We start from the raw sequence: 9,934 nt of genomic DNA on the forward strand, positions 1-9,934 counted from the left end.
CCTTGCATATTCTTGAATAAAACGGTTAAAAGGAAGCCTGAGTCTCTGTGGTCGTTGCAGGATTGGAGGATGTACCATCTTCAGTGGTTAATGGGGAACGGGTAGATGTGATCTACTTGAAATTCCAAAAGGCATTTGAAAAGCTGCCACATCAAAGATTACTGCACGAAATAAGAGCTCATGGTCTAGAGGGTAACACAGATAAAGGGTTGATTGGCCAACAGGAAGCCAAGTGTAGGGATAAATGGGCATTTTTATAGCACAGTGGAGTGCCACAGGGATCGGTGCTGGGGCCTCAACTATTTACAATTTAGATCAATGATTTAGATGAAGGGACCGAATGTACTGTAGCTAAATTTGTCGATGGCACCAAGATAGGTAGGAGAGTAAGTTGCTAAGAGATAAAGAGTTTACAAAGAGGTATAGACAGGTTAAGTGAATGGGCAAATATTTGTCAGATGGAGTATAATGTGGGAAAATGTGAACTTATCCACTTTAGCAGGAAGAATAGAAAAGCAGTATACTACTTAAATGAAGGGAGATTGCAGAACTTGATGGTACAGAGAGATCTGGGTATCCTGGTTAGTGTGCAGTTACAGCAAGTGATTAGGAAGGCAAATGGAATATTGGCATTCATTGCAAGGAGAATGGAATAATAGAAGTTTTACTATAGCTGTAAAAGGCCTTGGTGAAACCACATCTGGAATACTGTGCATAGTTTTGGTCTCCTTATTTGATAAAGGATATAATTGCATTAGCAGTTCAGAGAAAGTTCACTTGACTCATTCCCGGGTGGGAGACCTTACCTTATGAAGAAAGGTTGAACAAGTTAGGCCTATTCCTATTGGAGTTTAGAAGAATTAGAGGTGATCTTATTGAAACATATAAGGTCCTGAGGGGACTCTTTAGGGTGGATACCCAGAGGATGTTCCCTCTTGTGAGGGAGAAGAGAACTGGGGGACATATAAGATCTCCCATTTAAGACAGAGATGAGGAGAATGTTTTTTTTTCTCCCAGAGTCCTTTGTCTGTAGAATTCTCTGCCCAGAAAGCAATGGAGGCTGGATCACTGAATTTATTCAAGGCAGAGTTAGACAGACTTTTGATAGATGAGGGAGTCAAAGGTTATGGGGACAGACAGGAAAGTGGAGTTGAGATCACAATCAGATCAGCCATGATCTTATTGAATGGAGGAGCAGGCTCAGAGGGTTGAATGCTGCTACAATGCCTTCATGTCCTTGAATTAGCACCAGCATCCTTAAAAAGGAACCCCACTTTCCTACACTAGCCCTTCTTCCAATCTGATTGGTAAATGGCAATTTGCACATCTTTAGGCAATAGTCCAGAGATAATTACCCCCAAGGTCCTGCTTTTTAATTTAGAGCCTAATTCCTGGTACTTTTTCAGCAGAACCTCCTCCCTCTGGTCTTCAGCTCTCTGGTCTCACTGTCTCCTGCTCTCTCTCTCAGACCCCTCCTTATAAAGACCAGAATGACATCACCCCCTTTATTGTGCCAAACTCCCTCACTCATCAGATTCCCCGAGTTCAGTATTCTGTCTAGCAGTACTCAGTCAAGCTGGACTTTGTGTTACTTACTTTGCACATAAGCAAAAGCTCCTGGCTCAAGTTCCAACACCTGAATCAGGTTCTGCTGACTGGAGAACCAGTTCGAACTAGCCACCTAATTAACTAACATGCAGCTACCATTAGCAGACAGGTTGTTTGCCACCGGTTAAGATTGAAAGGAATTTCTAGTTAAAGTCGTTAAATGCTAAATGGAAAATATGACTTGATTTTCAAAAGGAATCAACTCTTAAAATTCCTCCATTCACCAAAATGCCCAAGTTAATTAAGTACAAAACAAAAATACCTGGAAAAACTCAGCAGGTCTGACAGCATCTGCGGAGAGGAACACAGTTAACGTTTCGAGTCCGTGTGACTCTTCACCAGAACAGATTCATCATGGCTTTCGAAAGAGATTTGGACAATTATCTGAAGCAAAAAGAATTGCAGGGTTATGGGGAAAAGGCAGGGGAGAGGGACTAGGGGCAAGTTGTTCTTGGAGAGAACTGGCACAGGCACACAAGAAATAGGAGTCGTCGACCATATAGCCCATCGAGCCTGCTCCACCATTCAATACAGTCATGGCTGATCTTGGACTTCAACTCCATATTTCTGCCAGCTCCCCATATCCCTTAAATCCCCGAGACACCAAAAATCTGTCTGTCTCAGCCTTAAATGTACCAACAATAGAGCATCCACAATGCTCCGGGGTACAGAGTTCCAAAGATTCACAACCCCATGAATAAAGTAATTTCTCCTCATCTCAGTCCTAAATGATCGGCCCCTTATCCTGAGACTGAGCCCCCGTGTTTTAGATTCCCTGGCCAGTAGAAACAATCTCTCAGCATCTACCCTATCAAGCCCCTTCAGGATTTTGTAGGTTTCAGTGAGATCGCCTCTCATTCTACTAAACTCCAAAGAAGGTAAGCCCAATTTACTCAGCCTCTCATCATAGGACAACCCCCTCATCCCAGGGAACAATCTAGTGAACCTTCGCTGTACCACCTCCAATGCAAGTCTGCCCTTTCTTAAATGTGGAGACCAAAACTGCACACAGTATTCCAAATATGGTCTCTCCAAACTCCTGTACAATTGCAGCAAGGTTTCCTTACTCTTGTACTCCAATCCTCTTGCAACAAAGGCCAACATGCCATTTGCCTTTCTAACTGCTTGCTGTACCTGCATGCTAACCTCCTGTGTTCCTTGTACAACACATCCAAGTCTCTTTGAATATCAACACTTACAAGTTTCACACCTTTTAAATAATATACTGCTTTTCAATTCTTGGAGCCAAAGTGAATAGCTTCACATTTGCGCACATTATACCCCATCTGCCATCTCACTCACTTAACCTGTCTTTGCAGCCTTTCTGTGTCCTCCCACAGCTTATCTTCCCACCTAGCTTGGTATCATCAGCAAACTTTGATACATTACTCTCTGTCTCTTCATCTAAGTCATTAACATGGATTGTAAGTAGCTGAGGCCGCAGCACTGTTTCTTGTGGCACTCCACTTTTCACTGTCTGTCAACTTGAAAAAGCCTCATTTATGCCACTCTCTGCTTTTTATCCATGAACCAATCCTCTAACCATGCTAAAATATTAACTCCAACTCCATGAGCCCTTATCTTACCTATTAATCTTTTGTGTGGCACCTTATCAAATGCCTTTTAGAAATGCAGATATACTACATCTACTGGATCCCCATTGCCGATCCTACTAGTTACATCTTCAAAAACTTCTAATAAATTTGTCAAAAAGGATTTCTGTTTAGTAAAACCATGCTGACTTGTTCTAATCATACTATGCTTTTCTAAGTGCATTATTAAGACATCCTTGATAATAGATTCTAACATTTTCCCAACAACTGATGTTAAGCTAACTGGCCCGTAGTCCACTCTTTTCTCTCTCCGTCCTTTCTTGAAAAGTGATGTGACATTTGCCGGTGTGTCCCCAGAGTGTGTGCCCAGTGTCCGGACTGTCCCCACGGACTGTGTGCCCAGTGTCCGGACTGTCCCCAGAGTGTGTGCCCAGTGTCCGGCGTGTCCCCAGTGTCCGGCGTGTCCCCAGAGTGTGTTCCCAGTGTCCGGCGTGTCCCCAGATTGCGTGCCCAGTGTCCGGCGTGTCCCCAGAGTGCATGCCCAGTGTCCGGCGAGTCCCCAGAGTGTGTGCCCAGTGTCCGGCGTGTCCCCCCGGAGTGAGTGCCCAGTGTCCGGCGTGTCCCCCCGGAGTGAGTGCCCAGTGTCCGGCGTGTGCCCCCGGAGTGTGTGCCCAGTGTCCGGCGTGTCCCCAGAGTGTGTGCCCAGTGTTCGGCGTCTCTCCGGACTGTGTGCCCAGTGTTCGGCGTCTCTCCGGACTGTGTGCCCAGTGTCCGGCGTGTCCCCCCGGACTGTGTGCCCAGCGTCCGGCGTGTCCCCCCGGACTGTGTGCCCAGCGTCCGGCGTGTCCCCCCGGAGTGTGTACCCAGTGTCCGGCATCTCCCCAGAGTGTGTGCCCAGTGTCCGGCGTGTGCCCAGTGTCCGGCGTGTGCCCCCGGACTGTGTGCCCAGTGTCCGGCGTGTGCCCCCGGACTGTGTGCCCAGTGTCCGGCGTGTGCCCCCGGACTGTGTGCCCAGTGTCCGGCGTGTGCCCCCGGACTGTGTGCCCAGTGTCCGGCGTGTGCCCCCGGACTGTGTGCCCAGTGTCCGGCGTGTGCCCCCGGACTGTGTGCCCAGTGTCCGGCGTGTGCCCCCGGACTGTGTGCCCAGTGTCCGGCGTGTCCCCCCGGACTGTGTGCCCAGTGTCCGTGTTCCCCCGGACTGTGTGCCCAGTGTCCGGACTGTGTGCCCAGTGTCCGGACTGTGTGCCCAGTGTCCGGACTGTGTGCCCAGTGTCCGGACTGTCCCCCCGGACTGTGTGCCCAGTGTCCGTGTTCCCCCGGACTGTGTGCCCAGATTCCGGTGTGTGCCCAGTGTCCGGACTGTGTGCCCAGTGTCCGGACTGTGTGCCCAGTGTCCGGACTGTGTGCCCAGTGTCCGGACTGTGCCCAGTGTCCGGACTGTGTGCCCAGTGTCCGGAGTGTGCCCAGTGTCCTGAATGTGTGCCCAGTGTCCGGAGTGTGTGCCCAGTGTCCGGACTGTGCCCAGTGTCCGGACTGTGTGCCCAGTGTCCGGAGTGTGCCCAGTGTCCTGAATGTGTGCCCAGTGTCCGGAGTGTGTGCCCAGTGTCCGGAATGTGTGCCCAGTGTCCGGTGTGTGCTCAGTGTCCAGACTATGCCCAGTGTCCGGAGTGTGCCCAGTGTCCGGAGTGTGCCCAGTGTCCGGAGTGTGCCCAGTGTCCAGAGTGTGTGCCCAGTGTCCAGACTGGGCCCAGTGTCCGGAGTGTGTGCCCAGTGTCCGGACTGTGTGCCCAGTGTCCGGACTGTGTGCCCAGTGTCCGGACTGTGTGCCCAGTGTCCGGACTGTGTGCCCAGTGTCCGGACTGTGTGCCCAGTGTCCGGACTGTGTGCCCAGTGTCCGGAGTGTGTGCCCAGTGTCCGGAGTGTGTGCCCAGTGTCCGGACTGTGTGCCCAGTGTCCGGACTGTGTGCCCAGTGTCCGGAGTGTGTGCCCAGTGTCCGGAGTGTGCCCAGTGTCCGGAGTGTGCCCAGTGTCCGGACTGTGTGCCCAGTGTCCGGACTGTGTGCCCAGTGTCCGGACTGTGTGCCCAGTGTCCGGACTGTGTGCCCAGTGTCCGGACTGTGCCCAGTGTCCGGACTGTGTGCCCAGTGTCCGGACTGTGTGCCCAGTGTCCGGACTGTGTGCCCAGTGTCCGGACTGTGTGCCCAGTGTCCGGACTGTGCCCAGTGTCCGGACTGTGTGCCCAGTGTCCGGACTGTGTGCCCAGTGTCCGGACTGTGTGCCCAGTGTCCGGACTGTGTGCCCAGTGTCCGGAGTGTGTGCCCAGTGTCCGGAGTGTGTGCCCAGTGTCCGGACTGTGTGCCCAGTGTCCGGAGTGTGTGCCCAGTGTCCGGAGTGTGTGCCCAGTGTCCGGAGTGTGCCCAGTGTCCGGAGTGTGCCCAGTGTCCGGACTGTGTGCCCAGTGTCCGGACTGTGTGCCCAGTGTCCGGAGTGTGCCCAGTGTCCGGACTGTGTGCCCAGTGTCCGGACTGTGTGCCCAGTGTCCGGAGTGTGTGCCCAGTGTCCGGAGTGTGTGCCCAGTGTCCGGAGTGTGCCCAGTGTCCGGACTGTGCCCAGTGTCCGGACTGTGCCCAGTGTCCGGACTGTGTGCCCAGTGTCCGGACTGTGCCCAGTGTCCGGACTGTGCCCAGTGTCCGGACTGTGTGCCCAGTGTCCGGACTGTGCCCAGTGTCCGGACTGTGTGCCCAGTGTCCGGAGTGTGCCCAGTGTCCGGAGTGTGCCCAGTGTCCGGAGTGTGCCCAGTGTCCGGCCGGATTGGTGTGGATGTGGTCAGAGTTTGTGTCCAGTGATTTCCCCTCTTTAACCTGGAGGACTCACCACTCCGTTGCTGATGCCGGTTTTGGAGGCGCCGCCTCCGCCCGCAGTCACCACCAGGTCCGCCCGCGGGACGCTGACGGCGTAAAGCGGGAAGGGAGCGCGGTACAACTCGGGGGCCCCGCGGCGGCCCATCGCCCTCAGCGGCTCCCGGCCTCGGCACTCGGGCTCTCCGGCTCCCGGCTCCCGGCTCCCGGCCTCGGCGCTCGGGCTCTCCGGTTCCCGGCCTCGGCACTCGGGCTCTCCGGCTCCCGGCTCCCGGCCTCGGCGCTCGGGCTCTCCGGCTCCCGGCCTCGGCGCTCGGGCTCTCCGGTTCCCGGCCTCGGCGCTCGAGCTCTCCGGTTCCCTGTTCCGGTTCCCGGCCTCGGCCCAATCGCGGACACATCAGCATAAAGGGCCGGACAGGTGACCTGCTGAAGGGGTGTGGCCTGAAGGCGCCATGTTTGTGCGGGGCGGTGCTGAAGAGAAAGCGACGCCTGTGTCCCTGTGGATCAACACCTTGACCTCATGGCAACCGCTTGAAAGAGGCCATCGGGAGTTTCTTGTTCCTGGGGCGAGACCCACAGCGTCCCCTCTCTGCCCCGCACAAACATGGCGCTTTCCACCTCCCCGCACAAACATGGCGCTTTCCACCTCCCCGCACAAACATGGCGCTTTCCTCCTCCCCACACAAACATGGCGCTTTCCACCTCCCCGCACAAACATGGCGCTTTCCTCCTCCCCACACAAACATGGCGCTTTCCTCCTCCCCGCACAAACATGGCGCTTTCCACCTCCCCGCACAAACATGGCGCTTCCCTCCTCCCCGCACAAACATGGCGCTTTCCACCTCCCCGCACAAACATGGCGCTTTCCACCTCCCCGCATATTGCCCCGCACAAACATGGAGCCGTTCCCCCAACACCCCCCAACCATTTCCCCTCCAAATCCGGCGCACGGTGCGATTGTCGCTGCAGGATTAATCCCGGGTAATGATCTGGCTCCGCAGGTTCGAATCCCACCACAGCAAATGGTGGAAGTTGATAAATAAAAAATCTGGAATGAAAACTTGAAACCATTGTTGATTGTCGTAAAAACCCATTTGGTTCACTAATGTCTTTTAGGAAAGGAAACCTGTCCTGCTTACCCGGTCTGGCCTACATGTGACTCCAAACCCACAGCAATGCGGTTGATTCTTAAATGCCCCCTGAAATGGCCGGGCAAGCCCCTCAGTTGTAACAAACCGCTACAAAGTCTCAAAAAAGGAATGAAACTGGACGGACAACCAGGCATTGACTTAGGCACCGGAAACAACAATGGCAAACTCAGTCCTGTTGACCCTGCAAAGTCCTCCTTACTTACATCTGGGGGCTAGTGCCGAAATTGGGAGAGCTGTCTCACAGACTAGTCAACAGCCTGACATAGTCATCCTCACGGAATCATACCTTACAGATAATGTCCCAGACACCACCATCACCATCCCCGGGTATGTCCTGTCCCACCAGCAGGACAGAGCCAGCAGAGGTGGGGGCACAGTGGTATGCAGTCGGAAGGGAGTTGCCCTGGGAGTCCTCAACATCGACTCCGGACCCCGTGAAATCTCATGGCATCAGGTCAAACATGGGCAAGGAAACCCCCTGCTGATTACCACGTACCGCCCTCCCTCAGCTGATGAATCAGTGCTCCTCCATGTTGAATACCACTTGGAGGAAGCACTGAGGGTGGCAAGGGTGCAGATTGTACTCTGGGTGGGGAACTTCAATGTCCATCACCAAGAGTGGCTCGGTAGCACCAGTGCTGACCAAGCTGGCCAAGTCCAAAATGACATAGCTGCTAAACTTGGGTCTGCGGCAGGTGGTGAAAGAACCAACAAGAGGGAAAAACATATTTGACCTCATCCTCACCAACCTGCCTGCCGCAGATTCATCTGTCCATGGCAGTATCGGTAGGAGTGATCACCGCACAGTCGTGATGGAGATGAATTCCCACCTTCACATTGAGGATACCCTCCATCATGTTGTGTGGCACTACCACCATGCTAAATGGGATAGATTTCGAACAGATCTAGCAACTCAAGACTGGGCATCCATGAGGTGCTGTGGGCCATCAGCAGCAGCAGAATTGTACTCAAACACAATCTGTAACCTCATGGCCCAGCATATCCCCCACTCTAACTTTACCATCAAGCCAGGGGATCAACCCTAGTTCAATGAAGAGTGCAAGAGGGCATGCCAGGAGCAGCACCAGGCATAACTAAAAATGAGGTGTCAACCTGGTGAAGCAATAACACAGGACTACTTGCGTGCCAAACAGCATAAGCAGCAAGTGTTTGACAGAGCTAAGTGATCCCACAACCAACGGATCAGATTAAAGCTCTACAGTCCGGCCACATCCAGTCTTGAATGGTGGTGGATAATTAAACAACTCACTGGAGGAGGAGGCTCCACGACTATCCCCATCCTCAATGATGAAGGAGCCAAACACATCAGTGCAAAAGATAAGGTTGAAGCAATCTTCAGCCAGGAGTGCCAAGCGGATGATCCACAGCATCACAGATGCCAGTCTCCAGCCAATTCGATTCACTCCACTTGATATCAAGAAATGGCTGAAGGCACTGGATACTGCAAAGGCTATGGGTCCTGACAATATTCAGGCAATAGTACTGAAGACTTGTGCTCCAGAACTTGCCGCGCCCCTAGCCAAGCTGTCCCAGTACAGCTACAACACTGGCATCTACCCAGCTGTGTGGAAAATTGCTTGGGTTCACAAAAAGCAGGACAAATCCAACCTGGCCAATTACCGCCCCATCAGTCTACTCTCAGTCATCAGTAAATTAATGGAATGGGTCATCAACAGTGCTATCAAGTGGCACTTGCTTAGCAATAACCTGCTCACTGACACCCAGTTTGGGTTCTGCCATGGCCACTCAGCTCCTGACCTCATTACAGCCTTGGTTCAAACATGGACAAAAAATCTGAACTCCCAAGGTGAGGTGAGAGTGATTGCCCTTGACATCAAGATCACATTTGACCGAGTGTGGCATTAAGGAGCCCCAGCAAAACTGGATTCAATGGGAATCGGGGGAAAATTCTCCACTGGTTGGAGTCATATCTAGCACAAAGAAAGATGGTTGTGGTTGTTGAAGGTCAGTCATCTTGGCTCCAGGACATCACTGCAGGAGTTCCTCAGGGTAGTGTCCTCGACCCAACCATCTTCAGCTGCTTCATCAATGGCCTTCCTTCGACCTTAGGGTCAGATTGGGGATGTTCGCTGATGACTGCACAATGTTCAGCACCATTCGCGACTTCTCAGATACTGAAGCAGTCCCATGTCCAAATGCAGCAAGACCTAGACAATATCCAGGCTTGGGCTGACAAGTGGCAAGTAACATTCGTGCCACACAAGTGTCAGGCTATGACCATCTCCAACAAGAGAGAATCCAACCATCGCCCCTTGATGTTCAATGGCATTACCATCACTGAATCCTCCACTATCAACATCCTGGGGGTAACCATTGACTAGGAGCTGAACTGAACTAGCCATATAAATACTGCAGCTACAAGAGCAGGTCAGAGGCTAGGAATCGTGCAACAAGTAACTCACCTCCTGACTCCCCAAAGCCTGTCCACCATCTAGAAGGCGCAAGTCAGGAGTGTGGTGGAATACTCTCCACTTGCCTGGATGAGTGCAGCTTCCACAACACTCAAGAAGCTTGACACCATCTAGGGCAAAGCAGCCTGCTTGATTGGCACCACATCCACAAACATTCACTCCCTCCACCACCGACGCACAGTAGCAGCAGTGTGTACCATCTACAAGATGCGCTGCAGGAATTCACCAAGGCTCCTTCGACAGCACCTTCCAAACCCACGACCACTACCATCTAGAAGGACAAGGGCAGCAGATAGATGGGAACACCACCA

The 9,934-nt window shown here is 52.9% G+C and overlaps 1 protein-coding gene across 1 annotated transcript in view; it reads right to left on the reverse strand.

The window, feature by feature from the left end:
* Positions 1 to 6,187, reverse strand: part of preb (prolactin regulatory element binding) — a 122,327-nt gene extending 116,140 nt beyond the window's left edge. Inside the window, exon 1 of the mRNA XM_078535034.1 lies at positions 6,036 to 6,187. Coding sequence (XP_078391160.1) covers positions 6,036 to 6,167 — 132 coding nt within the window. The 5' untranslated portion in view covers positions 6,168 to 6,187. The remainder of the gene's footprint in view (positions 1 to 6,035) is intronic.
* Positions 6,188 to 9,934: the final 3,747 nt, after the last annotated feature.

The sequence above is a fragment of the Cetorhinus maximus genome, unplaced genomic scaffold (genome assembly GCF_964194155.1).
Source record: "Cetorhinus maximus unplaced genomic scaffold, sCetMax3.hap1.1 HAP1_SCAFFOLD_214, whole genome shotgun sequence".
Lineage (NCBI taxonomy): Eukaryota > Metazoa > Chordata > Chondrichthyes > Lamniformes > Cetorhinidae > Cetorhinus > Cetorhinus maximus.